The sequence below is a fragment of the Hemitrygon akajei genome, chromosome 7 (genome assembly GCF_048418815.1).
Source record: "Hemitrygon akajei chromosome 7, sHemAka1.3, whole genome shotgun sequence".
NCBI classification, from domain to species: Eukaryota; Metazoa; Chordata; class Chondrichthyes; order Myliobatiformes; family Dasyatidae; genus Hemitrygon; species Hemitrygon akajei.
Genome location: NC_133130.1, coordinates 68,359,684 through 68,380,786, shown reverse-complemented (window position 1 = coordinate 68,380,786; position 21,103 = coordinate 68,359,684). Strand labels below are relative to the sequence as shown.

The 21,103-nt window shown below is 39.7% G+C and overlaps 1 protein-coding gene across 3 annotated transcripts in view; it reads right to left on the bottom strand.

Annotated features, from left to right (window-relative positions):
- Positions 1–21,103, bottom strand: part of tiam2a (TIAM Rac1 associated GEF 2a) — a 209,062-nt gene that overhangs the window by 152,587 nt on the left and 35,372 nt on the right. For all 3 annotated transcript variants that reach the window (XR_012099625.1, XR_012099626.1, XM_073051114.1), the window contains exon 3: positions 11,500–11,544. Coding sequence is in view for 1 of the 3 variants with exons in the window: in XM_073051114.1 (XP_072907215.1) it covers positions 11,500–11,544 (45 nt within the window). In the remaining 2 variants the exon portion in view is untranslated. The remainder of the gene's footprint in view (positions 1–11,499; positions 11,545–21,103) is intronic.

Here is a 21,103-nt window from a genome sequence, read left to right as displayed (position 1 = left end):
TTCTGTGGTGTAAACAATCTACGATTTCACTTGATTTTATTGTTCAAGTCAGCAACTGTGTAGCCCATGCAGTACACCAATTTCAGGACACCATATTAAACTAAATGCAAACAAAATTCCAAAGTTGCTTTCAGTGCAATGACAGCAAACATCCGGTAGTTACAAGCACTGGAAACAGGGGCTAAAGCATCAGGGTATAATTGCCTCTAATACAGCTTGTAGGATCACAGGACCTCAATTTTGTGACCCTACAAATCATCTGCAGTGGAAACTCCAAGTTCCAACACTACTCCACAGATCTACCAATCCCTTGCCCTTCGATCAAAAATTCAAAATTTGCACGATTGAATTCAAGTAAAATATCTAAGGAGATTTAATACACATGGAATTAATGTACCTGCTTAAGACAGTACCCATTTATCAATTGCTCTTGTAGCTAAATGAATGCATATTGATTTCACTAACTTATGTGATAAATTTGTAATAACTGAATTTTATTTTCAAGATTTTCCATGAAAATTTGTTCTGATTTGCTTGGGTGAACACTATCTTAATATATTTTATTGTGTATAATAATTTTCTATTTGATAGTGCAGGACTGATAGCAATATCATGTTTTGAATCTGCTATTAAGCTAAAAATACCTAGCAAATGAAAGTAATCTTTTTCCAGGTCTCTTAAAGAAACTTAACCGTTTGCCTAAAGACAGCATGCAAACAGTAATTTTTCTTTTCAGATATTGGAATTTGGTTGGCAAAGCTTTTTGCAACGACTTACTATCAATTGAAAAACACATCCAGAAAAATGACAACAAAATGTTTTGGGATGCATGATGAGCCAACAAATTGCCCATGTCCTGGTTGTCACGAGCATATTAAATGGTTAAAAAATGCTAGAGGGCTGCAACACAAAAAACAAACAATATTATTTCCTGAACCACCAGATTCAGGAACAGTTACTAGCTCTCAACAACTAGACTCTTGATACAGAGGGGATCATTGAAATGTTTCCACAGCTCACTTTCAAGGACTCATCTCATGTTCTCAATATTTGTTGTTATTTCTTACTTTTTGTATGTAGTGCCCTGGTTAAGATTTCTACTGTTAGCCGTGAGGTATTTTTATTTTAGAAGCTTTCTGCAAACACAGAGTGTCCTATTAGTAAACTTCACAGACTAATGTTTTAGCTTCCACTAAAGGAGCCATTTTGTCCAACTGAGGAATGTTGTGTCAGACAATTGGACTTGTCTTGGTACGTGTTGTAACTTGCTGCCCAGTGGGATGTGATGAAAGATTTGAGAGAGCTGGCTAGGATCAGATTTCTGAAGGACAGTCTGATTTGGGGCCTTTTGGCAGGGGCTATGGAGCAGGGTACAAAGGAAGATGCCCACAGAATGCCATTCGAAGGAGAGACCCAATTGTAAGATATGCTTTGTGCAGACAAATAGTTCCAAGGAGGAAGTCCCAATCCTCGAGTTAGCCAGTTTGTTTAAGATGGTCTTCAAGGGAAGTTCAAACTGTGGCTGGTGTCCTTCGCACAGCACCTGGGTTCAGCATGTGAGTAATGTTTATGCACAGATTTGGACTAGTTTAACTGTAAAGGGCTCTTTTACTTTTCTTTTTCCTGTTAACTGTTTGTTAAAATTAAAATATTGGTGAATATAGTTCCTTTGTAATTTTATTCTGTTATTTTTCTGACAAATGATAACTTTGCATGGGGCACTATATACACAGCATTCACTACAATTCACATTCCTTCCAAGAAAATTCCAACTTTCCCATTTGGTTGAACCCAAATCACACCAACCCTAGATATGTGTTGCTTGTGGAAGGTGGCCTTCTCACCGCTGAGTCACGTGGCTGTTAGCGGAGTTAGCCAACTAGCCAGGTTTGTATACAGTTTGTATACATGTAACCCAGTGAGGGTTACATGTATCTGCACAGCTTGTTGTCGTTTGCACACTGGTTGAACTCTCAGTTGGTGCGTCTTTCATTGATTCTATTATGGATTTAGAATATTCCTGCAAGAAACTGAACCTCAGGTTTGTATATGGTGACATATGTACTTCTATAATAAATTTACTTTGAACTTTGATATTGTTACTTGCATTTATGTTCAAGCAACATCAAAGATCCCCACCAGCCAGCCATGCTGCCTTTTTGCAATTACCTTCAAGTAGGAGGTAGTGGAGCCACATTCTACATCCCAGGCTCAGGAGCAGCTACTTCCTTTCAACTACTGATTCTTCAACCAACTGGCAAAACACTAATTATAGATTTGTTCTAATTGTGCTTTCTTGTAGTTTGTTTTTCTTGCGAATGCTGGTTATATGTGGTTTAAGATGGAACTGATGACTCTCAGCAACTTTTGGCTGGTGGCTAACAAAACAAAGAAAGCAACTAAACACTTTGTTAAACACACTTTTTCTGACAAACAATCATTGCAAGTATTAGTCTATAACTTCCCTTTGGACTTGGAGGCAAACTGACGTGGCATTCCCGAGGCAAGGCAAGCTGGTGAGCCCAACGCTGAGAGCACAGAAGAGAATGAAAGGTCAGGTAAAGTCTGAATTGAAGTCACAGAATCCAGGTCGCAGTGTGTGTGAATGCACTGAACACAATGCTCAGATAGAGATTTACAGGCCAAATCGAGGCAGCGAAGTCCGGCATTTTCACACAGCAGAAGCCGTTGTTCAGATGGAGATTTACACACTGGGCCGGATTGAAAAGGTCAGTGTCAAGGCCCAAGGCAAGATACAGGCCAATTCAGATCACTGGTGGAAGTGGCAGAACCCGATGTTCAGATGGAGAGTTAAGCTCTAGGCCAGATTGAAAAGGTCAGGAGTAGGGGCCCCGGGCAAGTGGGGTCCAGTTCAGATTGCTGCTCCATGGTGTTCACTCAACTCTGTGCAGACTTCAGTTCAAAAACACTACTTGCTTGTAATTACTGTTTGCATGATTTATTTTCATTGCACATTGGGTGTTCAATGGTGTTTTTTTAAATGAATTATTTTATTTCTTTTACAGGCTCTTTTTTATGGGCATGATGTGGTTTTTATTCTCTGCACATTGAGTGTTAAGACAGTCATGTGTTTGTACATATACACACAAACACATTCCCCCCCACCCCCCTTTTAGGTGTCTTTGGTTCGAGGCTGCCTGTTAGGAGACAAATTTTCAAGGGTATATAATGTATACATTGATAATTAAATATGCTTTGAACTTTGTTAGGTGCTGTAATGATGCTACAAGTTTTTCACTGCAGTGAATATAACAATAAGAGTGACTTACTTAGTAGTGTAAATTCAATAACTGGCTTAATAGTTGACACAGCTGCGGGACATATAATTAGTCTGTCAGTCTCCCCAATAGATCCTGAATTCACATTTCCCTATTAGGGAAACATCTTCACCACATATATTCTCTCAAAATTACCTCTCATTCTTTAAACAAAACTCCTGACAGAAGTGGATCATTCTGATCAACTCCCTTATTCCAATAACTAGTGTACCTTCATTGTCTCAAATCAAATATATCATATAAATAGTGTTCAAAATTGATAAATGATCAGTTCCTCTACCCAGCTCACAATGACCTGCCACAATTCCACCCCCCCCAAATTCCTGGTTGCTGCTTGGATTTGTTCTCCAATTATTAGAACCTGATTTAGCGAAGTAATTTGAATGAACCACAACAGCAGACTCTGCTCAGAATGAGACTATTCAACTAAAGGATTTTATGTCTTTTACTCAAAAATTCATTAAACTTTCAAGTAAAATTGTCAAAATACACTGAAATTAAATGTTAGATCTATCTTGCCACAACTACAGCAGCATTTTGTTTCTTCTGTAAACTAACATATACAAATACTTGAAAAATATTTACAATGGCCTTCACAGATTTGTATCCGCAAATCTGGGTCCTGATGAAATGTCTTGGCCCAAAATATTGACTGTTTACTCTATTCCAAAGATGCTGCCTAGCTTGCTGAGTTCCTACTGCAGTTTGTATATGTTGTTCAAGCCAGTAATGACCTGGCCATCTCAAATGATGAATTTTGACTGAGAAAGAATGAGGATAGAAAAGGAAATACAATAAATTACTTGCAAATTCAGATACAATTGAAAAGATTATACTTAGAACAACTAAAGAAAATTTATTTACCAAAGATTGAATTACATTTTTATGAGAATGAGATATCACTGCTTCAATCGCTTCTTTACTCAGCTGGAGAGATTCAAAGGCACTGCAGTAATGAAGTCCCAACACTTAAGATATTTTCACTTTTATATCCTGGTCCTAACTTTAATGGCAAATTTGCTAATTAATATACAAATACATGCAGCAATTCCCTGAAATTCAGTTTAGAGTTTAGGAGCCAACTTCTTTTTCCAATGGCAGTGGTACAATATGTCCAGAAAGTTCCAGAATTCATATTAAACCTGTTGCTGTTTGGGAGGCAAAATCTGGTTAAAATTACTGTTACACTTGCTGATGTTAAAGAGCAACATCCCAGGATGTATCTCAGCATCACAGTCAAGGTAGAAGACAGGATGTGCCAAGATTGTTGTAAGAATAATTTTTCTATCAATCCAAAGTAGCATAATCATTCATTTAAGATGAATCACATTTCTGAAAATGCTTAACGGATATTTATCAGAAAGTATAGTGAAGCTATTTTTGGTTTATCTTTGTACATCGGTAATTAACTATATGCTAAATTTTTCAAACCCTGCAAGAGCTGTTCAAGAACAAGTTTTTGGAAGAAATAAACTACTGAATATTTTCACATGACCAAGGCTGAAGGATCTTTGATTCTTCCTTAATTCATAAGCATACCAACAGTATTCAATTAATTTCTTCGAAACAAAATACAGTATTTCAAGTATGTTCCAAATGCTGGTATATGGAGGATATTCCAAAGATGAAAGGAACCAATTCAATAATTTTAATCTGCAGCTTTATTTTTGATGTCAGGTCAACAAAATTGTAAGAATCAAATAATCTTGCAAAATTCAAAGCCCAATTGCCGAGAAATAATAGAAGTAGGCAGTCTGGTTTTTTTTAGCCAAAGCAGTAGAATCTCCTGTTATTTTCTTAATAGCTCTTTTGCAATACAACCTTGGAAATTTCTATCTCACTTGAAATGTGTAATTACAATTGGTTCCCATAAATTTACAACTAGCAATGCAGTACAGATTCAATTTTGGAAATAACTGCAAAAGATCATATGTAGTAGGAACAAGTGTAGACTTTTCCGCCCTTTCCTCATAACCATACTTTTCCTTAGGTGATTAGAAATCCACCTTAGGCTTAAGTATTCAGAAAGACTTTGAATACCAAGGAGTTTGAAAGAACCACAAATCCCGAGAGGAAAAAAAATAGCAGTTTTAAATAATGCCTCTTTATTCTGAGATCATTTGCTCTAGGTCTTGACTCTCCCAAGAAAGGAAACACTGTCAGCATTTACCCTATCTAGCCCCTCCATATTACAAGAAACTCGTCTCTCATTCTTCCAAGCTCCAATTTGTGGTCGTAATCTGTTCAACCTTTCCTCGTGGGACAATCCTTCCAAGCTGAAAATCATCCTAGTAAACCTTAGTTAAACTGCCTTCAATTAATCTTCTAAATGGGAGCCGAAAACCACAGCCCTCTAGATTCATTTCACAAGTGCCTCATTTGAACATAAAAAGACTTACCTACTTTTATTATTTAGCCTTCTTGCATTAAAGTGCCAACATTCCATTAGTCTTCCTTATTAACAGCTACATCTTTGCGTTAACATTCTTTGCCATGTGTAGCTTTTCTCTATTTAAATACTGTTCTTTTGTTCTTCCTTCCAAATGAACTTCACATTCTGTAGCATTTGCCAACTTCTTGCTAGTCACTTAACCTGGCAATACTTTTCAAAAACTATTTTTATCATCCTGCCTTCCCACTTGTATCTGCATTGTCACAAGTTCTTCAGTGAAAAATCACTTCTTATCCCTACTGAATGCTTCCTGTTAACCAATTGTCTGTCCACACCAATGAAAATCAAAAACATGCATCCCTTTTTACCATTTAATCTCTTGTAAGGCACTTAGTTGAACACCACACAAGTCCAAATATATTTACTACTTCTTAAATACTTAGGATGAGCCTTCCTCAAAAACTCTAATAGATACAAATTCTCCTTCAGGAAGTAAGGCTAACTCAATTGGATTATGGTTTTCCAAACATGTTTCGTTCCATCAATTTCAAACAACAAATGACAGGTTGATCTTTTTTTTTATAAACTCCCTCCATTTTTGAATAAAATTGCAGTTTTCCAATCCTCCAGCACTTCTGAAGAAACTAAGGACCTTCAAACTATAGCTTATGCATCCACGTTCTTATTACATAAGCCAAGGAAATACATGTCATCTAGCCCAATGGATTCCTCAGCCTTTAGCAACCTTTCCAATGATGGTCATGGTACTTCATTTACCCCAAAATGGTCAGATGCTCATAACATCTTTTGAATTAAAGACTGATTTAAAATATTTCTTTAAGACATCTGACATTTTCACTTTGCCTGCAATGAATTTTCCCCAGTCTCCTTTTCAAAGGGGCCTTTGTTCACTGGAACCTCTTCCTTCATTTTCCAAATAATTAATGCAGCTCTTATCTGTTTTTAACATGTCATTGGTTTGCACTCAGTCCATTGTCTTTTTTTTGTTCTCCTTTGCTGGATTCTAAATTTATCCCAATCTTCATGTCCTTTTGCTTACTTATACATTTTCCTTTAGGCTAAATTCACCTTTTTAACTAACATGATTATCCACATTAGTTTGCCCTCCTGCAAAAACTTGGAAGAGAAGCACACTTGATTCCAGCAACTGCACAAGAGCTCTTTCAGTAATTATGCCTCAGCTGGAATGGGATTGAAATTCTTTCCTTGGGTTTTTTAATAGACGGACCAAACACTGGGATTTGTGTATCTTATTAACACAAAATGTGAACATAAATGCAGAATCATGGCCTTTAAATTAAGCATACTACCAGCATGGTTTAAAATAGTCAAGCCTCTTAGATCATACTAAAAGTTCCAAAAGCAGATTTTTTAATCCTAAAATGCTTAAATGTTCACATTTGAAGAGCTATACAACAAAAAGATTGCCTATATCCACACGTTACAGTACCAATCACCCAGGTTCAATCCTGACCTCTGGTGCTATTTTTGAAGAGTTTGCACGTGCTCCCTTTGACTGCATAAGATTTCTCCGAAGTTGTTTAACTTATACCAAATTCCAAAGATCTGATGGTTTCTAAGTGCATTAGACAATGTAAACTGCCCTTACAATGTAGTTTGCATGGAAGAACAATTGGTCTGTAAGCCAGCATTGATTTGATGGGCAAAAATTGTCTTCTTCCGTAGTGTAAGGAAATATAGCCTTCCTCTGAGCAACACTATAGAGTTGCAATCAGCAGGAAATAACTAATGTAAACACAATATGGGCAACCTATTGGCACTTGGCAAATGGATGCATACCATGAGGATGAAATCTGAACCTGCTGCACTGCCACTGCTGGGCAGTACCTCCCCCTGCTCCAGAAAAGACTACTTGCAATCAACCTGAAATGTTAGCTTGATTTCTCCTCTCATAGATGTTACTGGATCTACTAAGTATTTCCAAGATTTTTCTGTTATTAAATTTGCAATATCTGTAGTTTTTTAAAAAAATCTTATTTTCGAGTTGATCACCCACCTTTTACAGGCCTAAGGAACACAGATTTAGACTAGCTAGAAGCTTGTAAAGCACACTTCAAAGCCCTTTAAATTTTGCAAGAGCCTCCAAGATAGGCAGAAGACTTCTTTTGTTCAACTAAATCAGTACATTAATATCAGATACTTGGAATATCCAGAAGCAATACAACACCCAATGGACAGATTAGACATTTTCTAAACCAGTTTAAACGGCCCATTGGAATACGATATGCATTGAAAACTGGCGAATACAATTATACAGTAGACTTACATGTGAACAATAATAAAAGAACTAACTGCTGGAGGACGGTGCTGTCTGTGGAGTGAAATGGACAGTTGACATTTTGGGTTGAAACCCTTCATCTGGTTCATATGAAGTGCCTTGATTCAAAACATCAATTGTCCATTTCCTTCCACAGATACTATCTGACCCACTGAGTTCCTGAGTTTTGTTTTGCTCCAAATTCCAACATTTCTAGTCTCGTGTCAAGAACAATGCATTTTCAATAAATCTCCATGTAATGCTGAAGATAGATTCATAAAAGTAATATATTAGCCTGTGTAAAATGAACCAGATATGGGATAACAACATTTTATGCCATCGAGCCTGTATCATTCTATAAGATTGTGGCTAATCTTTTAAGTCAAAAAATCATTTTTCTTATCTCCATATTCTTTAATACCCTCCAAAAAATCTATTGAACCCAATTTTGAAAGCAACCGAGCCTCCATGGGACTCTAGTGAATTTTAAAGGTTCAATCCTGAATGCGAATTCTCCCATTTTAATCTTAGATGGTTTTCCTCACATTCAAATTGTTACATGCCAGTCCAAGACCCCTTAGGCAGAAGAAATATCCACCCTGTTGAGCTTTCTAAGAAAGCAGTGAAAAGAATCATTTAACAGTCAACCAGTGCCTTTGGAATATTCTCTAATCACATCATTTACTTGCACAAGGATGAATGAATATTAGGAGATCCAAAGAGAAATCTGACTCTTTTGCCAACTTGAATGCTCACAAATTGCAACAACAGAACCAATATGATGAAAGGAAAAGCAAAAAAATGGCAGAGTATAATGTATTTTATAGCCAGTTAATATACAGAACACCACCGTGCACTCTGATCAAGTGTCTTTGGTCAGAGCTTGACTTTTTCCTCTCTGTTTTAGACAACTCTGGAAAAAGTGACGATCCCAGCTACTCTGACGGGTTTAAATGGAGCACAGGTTAAGAAATCAACTGAATAATATGAAGGTCGAAACAGGGATAAATTATGCATGCCAATGAGTTACAACTATTTACAAATACAAATTACTGAGTAATTTGGAAGTTCTTCCTTTGTGAGAATGTCTTGCACTTTCAGAATAAATTCCAGCTGGAATAGTGAGTGCCGAATTTTTAAAAAAACTGTATGTGGGTAATGTTGTCAATATTTGACAATCTTCTACAGAAGATCTTCTCAAACCACTCCAGATGGTTAAAACCAGAACATTTCTCATCATGACCCTGCCTCCCAATTACTGACCGCATCTACATGAAACATTGCCATAGAAAAGCAGAATCCATCATTAATGATCCTCACACCCAGGCCATGCTCGTTTCTTGCTGTTGCCATCAGTAGAAGGTACAAGTGCCTCAGGACTCAAACCACCAGGTTCAAGAACAGTTACCCCGCCCCCCCCCCCCAACCAAAAGGCTTTAACAAAAAGGTTAGGGTCTTGTTATTTCATGCTCGTTATTAATTCCTACTTATTTATTACCTATATTTGCAGTTTGTTTATAGTTCCTAATGTTACCAGTTATTGTTCTATAGATTTGCTAAGTCTGCCCATAGAAAAAAGAATCTCAGGGTTGTATGTGGTGAGATATATATACTCTGATAATAAATATTACTTTGAACTTTGTTTCTCTTTTTTGAGTTTGTCTCAGGTCTCACAGCTGCAAGGTGGAAGGTGAAAATATCTGGGATTGAAGCTCCAAACACTGAAAGTGGGATAAGTTTGATGAAACAGTTGCTCTTTCTCTACGTGTCAGAGTTGTATGTTTATAAAAACCATAGCCAATAAACAGCAAGAGTTGATTTCTGTCCCCTCACTGAGATCCATTCCTCTCTGCAGGATCACTGCAGAATTCCCGCAACTAATTCATTTGGCTGAGATCCTAAACAGTACAAAGAACAAAAGCACAAAACTAAATGGAGAATTAGTTTGAGGAATATGAAAGAAAGAAGTCAAAACCATACTGACAGTGATTTAACAAATGAATCAGTTGATTCAGATTTGAAACATTGCAAGCATCCCTATCAGCAATGGAAAATGGTTAGTATATTTTGCCAAATGCCCAATGTGAAAATAGACATTACAATGCTGTCCAGATCCACAAACATTTTAAATCAAATGATAAAAAAACAATTATGTAAATGCAAAGGGAAAGTCCAGATCCATCATATTGGTACAGCAAGTTCTGAATCTGTGAAAACAATTTCATCTCATGATCACACGCACATGTTGAAATGAAAAAAAATCAAAATCAAAATAATGTCTAAAAATGTCTAAAAAAAACTAACATGTTGCCTCAAGATGAAATCAATACAGGCAGTCCCCGGGTTACAAACAAGTTCCATTCCTGAGTCCATCTTTAAGTTGGATTTGTACGCAAGTTGGAATAGGTACATCCAGTATTATTTAGCGTCAGTTAGTCAAACGCTTGTCTTAGTATATAGTATATATTTTACCTTTCTATGCATATAAAACACTTCAGAAACATAAGTATTTCAATAAATAAACCACTGCATTGCTTAGTAATAATTGTAGCTTTCATTGGGTCAGGGCCTTTCACATGCTCCATTATTCTCACTTTATCCTTTAAAATTGTTCCGATCATTGACCGACTGTAGCCTAACGCTTTTCCAATGACCGATGGCGTTTCACCTCTTTCCGATCACTTTATTATTTCCACTTTATTTTCAATCGTGATCTTTTTCTGTCAACGGACCAGAAACACTGCGGATTCAGCAGCAGCTGCGGGCGGCGGGTCTGGAGCACCCTGGGTCCTAAAGTCCACCTGCACTGAGACAGGTTAAATGGGACAAATGGGGGCGGTGCTGACTGGAAAAGGGGGGGATCAGGGTGAATCTTGCTAAGAAAAATTTAAGCCAAATACAAAGTTACACCAAGACACAGAAAATGCTGGTGGAGGCCAGGCAGCATCTATAGGGAGAAGCGCTGTCAACGTTTCAGGCCGAGACCCTTCGTCAGGACTAACTGAAAGGAAAGATAGTAAGAGATTTGAAAGTAGGAGGGGGAGGGGAAATGCAAAATGATAGGAGAAGACTGGAGGGGGTGGGGTGAAGCTCAGAGACAGACAGGTGATTGGCAAAAGGGATACAGAGCTGGAGAAGGGAAAGAATCATGGGACGGGAGGCCTAGGGAGAAAGAAAGGGGGAGGGGAGCACCAGAGGGAGATGGAGAACAGGCAGAGTGATGGGCAGAGAAAAAACTAAATATATCAGGGATGGGGTAAGAAGGGGAAGGGACACACTCAACACAATGTTAACGGCAACATGATCCGACTTAAAATGGCGGACGGTGTACATAGGCTTTATGGCAGGTCGCTCCTAAGTACGAGTTGTTCGTAACTCGGACATTCATAACTCGGGGACTGCCTGTATACATTAAAAAAAAAATTCACTTACAGTAATAGGATCTACCAATATAAAACATCTGCTTAAACATTTGAGGTTTGCATGTCAATCATAAAGAAAATGCTTACCCTTTGAATAAACTTTTCCACACTCTGTACCACATGTTTGTAGAACTGCAATATAAAAAGAAAAAAAAAATTAAATTGTTGAAAATAGTTGGAGAAGTTAACAAGCCAGAAAACACAAAAACAGAAGTGACGCTAAAATCATATAAAGCATTCATTTGATCTCATTTAGGGCATCGCAGATTAAAAAGTTGCAAAGTAGATTAATGGAGTCATTCCAAGCTCAAGGTTAACTTGTGGCTCAACTGGACAAGTAAGCTCCTTATGGTAGGAAATCATGAAGTTTTGATAAAGGTTACTTTAAATTACAAAAGACTCTTTTTTAAAAAAAAGTAGCTGGTGGGAGGGGTGGGGGGAGGAGGAGGAGAATTGATCTTTACCACTAGCACTGCATACACCCAAAAGTATCAGATGGTTGTATCATTTTTATATTTTAGCTCCACTGATTTCAATGAAACTCGAACACGAAGCAAGGACAATTAATGGCTGATGCAATGCCATCCATTGGTAGGGATTCCCAATCTGGGATTCACGGACCCCTCAATTAATTGTAAGGGATGCATGGCATTAAAAAAAAAGTTGGGAGCCCCAGATTTAAGGCAAATATCTAAAGATGAATTTCTCCTGCTACTGTTTCTGATGGCTGACTGGTATACAACCAGAGGACATGCATTTAAAGAGACTAGTAAGAACCAGAAGTGGCTTGAGATAAATTATTTTATACTTAGCAAGTGTTTAGGATTAACAAGCTCTGCTTGACTGGGTTTTAGGAACGGATTTTACACTGGACATTGAACAATGAATTGGCTATATAATGGAAAAGAAAACTGTAGTGGGCCTATGAAAAAGCAGCTACTAACGAGCCACAAAGAACTGCTAGTGTCTTTACTTGCTTAAACGTTTATGGAGATGCAACGTGTTACTGAAGATTAACAAACTTCAACAGATGTATAGTTGAAAGCATTCTGATTGGTTGCACAACTTCAATGCACAGGAATACAAAGGATACCGAGAGTAGCGGACTTAGCCAGTTCCATCTCAGGTACAGCTCTCTCCAGCTAAAGTACATTTACAACAAGCAACGCTGTAGGAAGGTAACATCCATCACTAAGTACCCCCACATTCCAGATCATGCTTATTGCTTCCATCAGGCAGGAAGAACCACACTAGAAGATCCACACTTCAAGTTTCAGTTACAGATTCTTCCCCACTCTCTAAAGGTGTGGATACAATCCAATTCATCGTAGGAAATTTCCATAAATTTGCAGTAACATACTATGTTCCTGCTGCAAAAAGCTAATTTTCATGATATTTCCATTTCATGGATTGGTATGTATGCCCTCGACAAACTTGAACTTGATATTCTTCAAAAAATTACATAAAAACTTTTTTTAGGGTCAAATGGCTCTTTCCTAAGCAATAGGAAAAAGCAACAACAAATTCTAGCTCACAAAAAGCAGCAGAACATAGCAGAAACCTATGCTAAGTTGTTCTTGATATCTGCAAAGGCACTGTATCGCAATAAGTGAAATAAGGTAAGGGAATACAAAGCTAAATCAAGTAAAGGATTGAACAAGATAACAATTATTTCATTAAATATTGTATCATATCCAACAATTTCTCTCACATTTTGCAAACATTGAAGATATGCACATACAAATATGCATTTGAAACACCAAGTGGGATAAATTTATGGCAGCAGTTATGTTCTGCCATGTGCACTTGAAACCCCCTTTTACCGGACATCTCTGGAAACACCACTCGTCAGCCCCTCGCTACAAGCCACTGGACTCAGTAGTGACAAAACCACCTTTCTCGAACTCCATACTTCTAGGGTAGGTATGACTTGGGTCCCACTAGACCAGGAAGTTGGGATGTTTCAGCCACCTACACTCCATGCTGAGCGAATACTGTGTAAATACTGCCCACTTGCAATTATCCACTGGCAGGAAATAACAGATCGTACATTGCATACAATTATAAAGGTACATTTATGTCAACATATTCAGTTAATAAAGAAAAGAAGAAAGAAAAAATAAAAGGGCCCATTATAATTAAAACAGTCAAATGTGCACCAGGTTGGAGCTCAGAAAGCTGAATGTGTCCTTTTATTCACAGTGCCAACTCCAATTCACTGATCGCTGGTAGAACTCCATTGAATTTCACATTCCAGTTGCATCAAATCTTACGGTCTGTTCTCTCGACCTTCTCTCTCCATCTCCTGCCAAAAAGACCTTGATCCACCCCAGCTCCACTCCACCTAGCTTTCTCTCAAACCTTCATCCAATTCCACCATCCTCACTGGCTGACCCGACATTCGTAAGCAGATCATCACATCCCCCTTATCTTTAATGGCAACCCAAACACTGACAGCAGAACACACTGCTTCTACAGAAAACCATTAAATGAACTATCTTACAACATTAGCAGTAAAATCTCATTACACTCTCCCCCCCACCAAAAATAGCCATATCCTCATGACTTTGACATATCTCACTAGGGGAATAGACAGAACACTCTTTCCCCCAGCGCATCACAGGTCATCCTATCTGGGGCTTTCCAGACTCTTCTTGACCTCCTTATCCCATCTTCGGCTTCTTCAGCCCCAAGCACTCCTTGGGATCTTTCCAGTCTACGTGCGGATGCCTCTCCCAGTCTAATACTCGTGCTTTCTGGCAACTCGGAGTATCCCCCGTCACTTGACTGAGCTCAGCTTCATCCCCAATTACTTTGGAGCCCAGCTTCCCTTCATTGTCTAGCATCGGTTCTGCCTGTCCATTGCTAGTCCTGCACTGCTGCATCCAAGTCAGCATGGGGAGGTTCAGGGATCTCTTCATCAATTATTGGGGAGTATGCATAAGGTAATGTATACCACACCCCATTTCTTCATCCTCTGAGTCCGTACAGCATTCAGTGGTTCAGTCCCTTTCAGGTATCTCCACTCATTGCCTTTCTGTTCTCCCACTTCGGTGCAGAGTCTTCCTACTAGATGTAGGGTCAACATATACTTCCTGCCCTTAAGGGAAAAGGTGACTCCGATGGAGAATTCTGACAGGCCAATTCTTGTCTTCTGGCTTCACCCAGAAAATTGGGACATTTAGCATCTGACTCTCCACTACACAAGGCATAGCCACCCAGCAGTCAGCCAACTTATGCTTCCTTGGTAGTCCCAAATTCCTTATTAAAACTGTCAACAGGCATCAGTTGGGAGAACCTAATCTTTTGATAATATCTCGTTTCCTTGATTCTGCTTGGTAACAGAGACTTCTGCTAGTTCATAAGCCTTTTGCAGATCCTTCCTCATGCCACACATACTTAAAGATAGGTCTTCTGTGGCAAGTCTTCCCCATCAGTCCCAAAACAGATCTACAGGCAATGTTGCTTCATGCCTGAACATCAAATAGTATGGTGAGTATCCAGTAGCTTCATTCTGTGTACAGTTGTAGCAGTGGACGAAATGTCCAATGTGCTGACTTCATTTGTTCTTCCTGATATCCAGGGTTCCAAGCATGTCTAGAAATGCCTGGTTGAACCTCTCAGGTTGGGGATCACCATGAGGGTGATAAGGTGTGGTCTTCAACTTCAAGTTCAAGCATGCTAAGTAACTCCATATAATGAGCCTACTCTCAGAAATCCCTTCCCTGATCACTGTGTATCTGTCTTGGAAGGCCATAATGAATGAAGTATTTTTCTCATAACACTTTGGCTGCCCTCTGATCCTTTGTAGGGAAGATTTGAGCATATCTGGTGTAGTGATAACCAAGACATTCGCAGCATGGCTGGAATCAGGCTCTACGGAGAGGAAATCAAGTGGCCCCACACTCTGTAAATGGGATAAAGAAGTGACCCTTGCAGGCAGCAGAATACATTGCATTCATGACTTACAGTACTCTTCAACCTCAGGCTTCATTCGGGGCCAGTAGAATCGATCTCGGACCAATCCATACGTCTTGTCAAACCCCAAATGACCTGAATCATCAACTAACTTCAACACAATCCTCCGATGCTTCTCAAGCAAAATCAACTGGGAATGCCGAGGCCTGTCTGGAGGAGACATGACCCTGCATAGAACCTGGTTCCTCAACTCCAGTTTGTTCCATTTTCTCATCAGTAGGTGTATGGTAGGATATTTTGTCTTTTCAACTTGGATCATATTCCCTTCTGCAACAGCTGACCAAACAGTAACAATACAAGGATCATCTCCCTGAGCTGCCGCAACTTCCCCAGGATTCAAGCAGGCCAGTGCATCCTCAATCCATGTAACAGTATACTGGTCAGGGACCTTTGGTTCAGTGTCCAATAGTCAACACACATTCATACCTTCCCATTCTTCTTCTTCCTCATCATCATTATGGGTGATGCATAGGGACTCCATGACTCAGTGATATTCCCAGCTTCCTTCAGTTTCAGTAGATATTGCCGAACATCCTCCACCTCTGCTGGTGTTAATTGTCGAAACCTTTCTCTCACTTGGTGTGGAGCGTACTGTTGGAATAATCCACATCGAACATGCCAGCAGAGAAGACAACTTTGAGCTTTAATATCTTCTCCATCAGACTCCTTTTCCAACTCTCAGGTACTGGGAGACAAAGTTAAATGACTTGCCTATCAACTTTCCTGATCCAGGAGATTGTCTCTCTCCTGATTTTCTCACAGGAAAGCTGGACATTACTGTCACTGGAAAAAGATGAGCCATCAGCATCCCCAGCCTGATGGTGACCTCCTTCTCTGAGGTGTTCCTGACAACCACTATCATCCTGTTTACATGTACACCTGACAGGTTCTGCAGTTCAGGCATCACTACCCCACAGCAGGTAACCGTGACTCCTCTTCATGGTCTCCTGGAGCATCCATCAGGAGGGCACTGGTATCAGGTATTCCAGGAAATTTGGGGCTTCCCATCACACTAGCTAGTCCATAACACTACTGATTTGTGTCCATCATTTGGCCTAGGATGAGCTTGCACTTTCTCAAAAACAGCTCTGAACACTGGGAACTCTCTCCAATTCTCTCCTAGCAGGCTCCCCGCTCCCACTGGCTTCTCACAATAGGAGTATTTGTTCCTACAAGAATGGAAGCTTCACCCTTCTCAACCAGTTCTGGACAGACCAACACTAACATATCAAGGGCTTCAGTTACTCAGTGTCACATTTTCCTCTTCACTTACTTCTCTGATCAGCTCAATAAATGAGGGAGGGGGATGCAGCCTCCTACAAGACATTTGGAGGCGTAAAGCAATATGTCACATGACTGTGTGCCCTTCGGCATTTGGTCTATCCTTAAATGATTCATATCAGCCAGCTGAATAGCCCTTTTTACGGTGCAAAGCAGCTGCCTAGCCAAAAAATGTAGGCAAAAGTTTCTCCCCTTTCTCCTGGAACATATGCTTGAACCTCATCATAAGCTCCATTAGGCTTCCCGTCATGTCAAAAATACTTTCTAATGCTTGCATGTATCCCACAGAAGTGACCAATGGATTCTCTGCCTTTAAGGACCTCACCACCCGGAACTTTTAGACTTTCTACCAGTCACTGCCTTTTCATATTATTTGAACACTGCCACTCATCCAGCAACTGAGATGTCTGCTCCGCCCAAGTCTCATATTCCTCCACCCCTTGGGGGGGGGGGGGGGGGGGGAGGAGGAGAGGGGGGCGGGCTTCAGTCCTGGGAACATTCTCAATCTTCGATAAATTTGACTCTCTACCAGTGCACTTTGACATTTATCCAGCAGGCCTGTAATTGCCGATACCAAATCAGAGATTTCACCTCTTGCTGAAGGACTCATTAGACCTTTGACATCAGACAACTCCTTCCTCTCACTCCGCAGAAACGAGAGCAACTTGTCTTTAATAACTCCACCTCAGCTACAGAAAACTCGTCTTCCAATTCTGAACCCTCACCTACACTCTCTTCTCTAAAAGCATGTATGGCCCAAGGCCCCATCTCTCCAGGTGCCCCAATTGTACCAGGGAGATTCATTTCCATCTTGTCATTGCTAGTCAGAACTAAAACAACATCTTAGCCTGCTGTTTGGTCAAACCGCTGTTCCGTGAGCATAATTTTCTCTAATAATGGAAGAGAAAAAACTCTAATCAGCAATTAATCTGGGCCGTGGATATTCACCCCACTCAGAACATAAGCATTAGTTACGGGTAATCTCTTTGAATCACACCTAAACCTACACCCCTGCAGCATCTACATTCATGCATCTTCATCACTTTCCCTGACACTAGTTTAACACAGGCTTAAACACACAAACCACTTAATCAATTCTTACAGCATTTACACAATACAGGTGGCCCCCATTTTTCAAACGTTCGCTTTATGAACGCTCGCTGTTACTAAAGACCTACATTAGTACCTGTTTTCGCTAACCAAAGAGGATTTTCACTTTTATGAAAAAAAGACGTCTGCTTTATAAGTGTATTTACCGGGAGAAAGACTACCATGACCGTAAAGCCTTGTGCGGGCAGTTGTGTGCGCGTGTGTACATGCTGATTTTTCTCCAAATCGATTTTGGCTCGCTGTCTTCCCGATTTTGATAAGTGAAACTACACCGTACATACAATATTTCTACTTTATCTAGTCTGTATATTTATATCATTCCTGCTTTTACTATATGTTCATGTTATTTTAGATTTTTTTGTTATTTGGTATGATTTGGTAGGTTATTTTTTTGGATCTGGGAATGCTCAAAAAATTTTCCCATATAAATTAATGGCAAGTGCTTCTTCGCTTTATGACATTCTGGCTTACAAACAGTTTCATAGGAACGCTCTACCTTTGGACAGTGGGGGAAACCTGTATTCAGCAAATCAAATCTCGAACAGCCGCCGCCACAATGAAACCACATTTTACTGGGTGTCTCTGGAAACACAACTTGTTAGCCCCTCGCTAATAAGCCACTGGACTCAGTGTGAGAAAACCACCTTTCTCGAACTCTGTATGTCTAGTTTTGGTATGACTTGGGTCCCACCAGACCGGGAAGTTGGGATGTTTCAACTACCCAGACAGCGATCAGAGCGAATACTGTGTAACTACTGCCCACTTGCAATTATCCATCAGCAAGAAGTAACAGATCACACACTGAATACAATTATAAAGAAGGTGTATTTATGAATGTCAACGTAATCAAACAGTTATTAAAGAGGAAAAAAGTAAAAACATCCATTAGAACAATCAAAGTGCACCAGCTCGGAGCTCAAACCTTCCAAAATCTGGATGTGTTCTTTTTACTCACAGTACCAACTCCTATTCGCCGATCACCAGAAGAACTTCCCAGCTTGGATTCCACTGAATTGTCATTCCAGTTGCATTGAATCCTATAGCCAGTTCTCTCCTCTCTCCATCATCTTCTCTCTAGATCTCTCACCTAAAAGACCTCAACTCACCCCAGTGTCTGTCACAAAACCTCTCTGCCCAGCTTTCTCTAGAATCCTCTCCCAATTCCACCATCCTGATTGGCTGACCCGACATTCCTAAGCTGAACATCACAACATCTTAGCTTCAAGAGTAACCCAAACATATACACTACTTCAACAGAAAACCATTAAATGAACCAACCTATAACATTAGCAGTAAAATCTTAATCAGGGTGTAACACATAGTTGACAGGAATAGGACCCTGGCATAAACAGAGGAGGACTTGCAAATATCCACATTAGTCCACAATAGATGATCCACAATCATCCTTACTGCTTTCAGTGTTTTGACTGTTCTCAGGAATGGCTTTTTAATGTTTTACTATTGCTACACAGCCAATGACATCATTGCGTCAGCATATTTTTTCAGTCATGTGGCCAACAGGATAGACCATGCTTCAGGCTTTACATGTCCACCTGTTAAGTCAGAGGATTTCCACCAATGGGGCTGCCTCCTGTCTTGCCAGTTAAGACCTTCTCTTCAGCTTCCACAACATGGATCAAATCTAATCATCTTTCTTCTTTCTCCAAATGGAATTACACTGAATTCCATCTCCTAGAACACTGTTTAAGAATCTCAACCTTATATTTCATGCTTGTCTGAAATTGCAACTGCCCACTGTCCTGAGGACCCCTTTCCTCACCTCACCATTGACAATCTGGGATTTTCTTTTAAACCTCCATGAAGATCAAATTTCCATTTTCTCTATAAAAGATGTGATGGACTCTGCTTCAACCAATCACTGAGTGATCAGCAGAAATCAATACACAGTTCAACAACTTCATTCCGCAAAGAGCTCGACACCTTTCATACACACTTTGAAAGAGAGAATAGCATGACATCAGTGCTTATCCCTACAGCATCTGGCAAACCTGGGATCTTGGTCTTGGAGGCTAACATCCAAAAATCCTGCAAAAGGGTGAACCCTTGCAAGCATCAGCCCCCAATGGAGTACCTGGCTGGAGGATTCAAGGACGTCTTCAACCTTCCACTGCTGATGAAGGTTCCCAAAACTGCTTTTAAACAGCAGCAAAGTTCAAAGTAAATTTATTATCAAGGTACATACATGTCACTGTACACAAGGTTGAGATTTGTTTTCTTATGGGCATACTCAGTAAATGTAAGAACTATAATAGAATCAATGAAAGACTGCACCCAACAGGGCAAACAAACAACCAATGTGCAAAAGACAACAACTGGCCACCACTGCCGGTAAGAAATTTGTGTGTTACCGCCATAAATATATAGGTTTCTTCTGGGTGCCCCTGTTTCCTCCCACAGTCCAAAGGTGTACTGGTTGGTAGGTTAATTGGTCATTGTAAATTGTCACATAATTGGGCCATGGTTAGACTGGAGGTTGCTAGGCAGTGCGGCTTGAAGGGCCTATTTCGCACTGTATTTCAATAAATATGAGGGAATAAATAAATAAGCAATAAATATCGAGAACATGTGATGAAGAGTCCTTGAAAGTGAATCCATCAATTGTGGGAACAGGTCAATGATGAGGCAATTGAAGTTGAATAAAGTTATCCCCACTGGTTCAAGAGCCTGGTGGCCAAAGGGTAATAACTGCTCCTGAACCTAGTAGTGTGAGCCCAGAGGTTCCTGTACCACCTTCTCGACGCCAGCAATGAGAAATGAGCATGATAGATGCTGCTTTCCTCCATGTAGATATGCTCAATGTTGAGGAGGTCTTTACCCATAATAGATTGGGCCCTGTGCAATACATTTTGTAGGGGTTTCCATTCAAGGGTATTGTCGTTTCCATACCAGGTTGTGATGCAACCAGTCCATATACTTTTCACCACACATAAAGGTTCTTCATAGTATTAGATGTCATGCTGAATCTTCAGAAACTTCTAAGGAAGTAGAGGCACTGTTATGTTTTCTTCATTATGGAACTTACATGCTAGATCCAGGACAAGTTCTCCAAAATAATAACACTGAAGAATTTAAAGTGGCTAACTCTCTCCATTTAGATTCCTCAGTGAGGACTGGCTCATGAACTTCCAATTTCCTCCTCCTGAATTCAATAGTTATCTCCTTGGTTTTACAGACATTTGAGTGAGAGGTTGGTGTGACACCCACTCAGCCAGCTTTTCAATCTCCCTCCTATATGCTGATTTGTCAACACCTTTGATTCAGCCTACGACAGTAGTGTTGTCAGCAAACTTGAATACGGCAT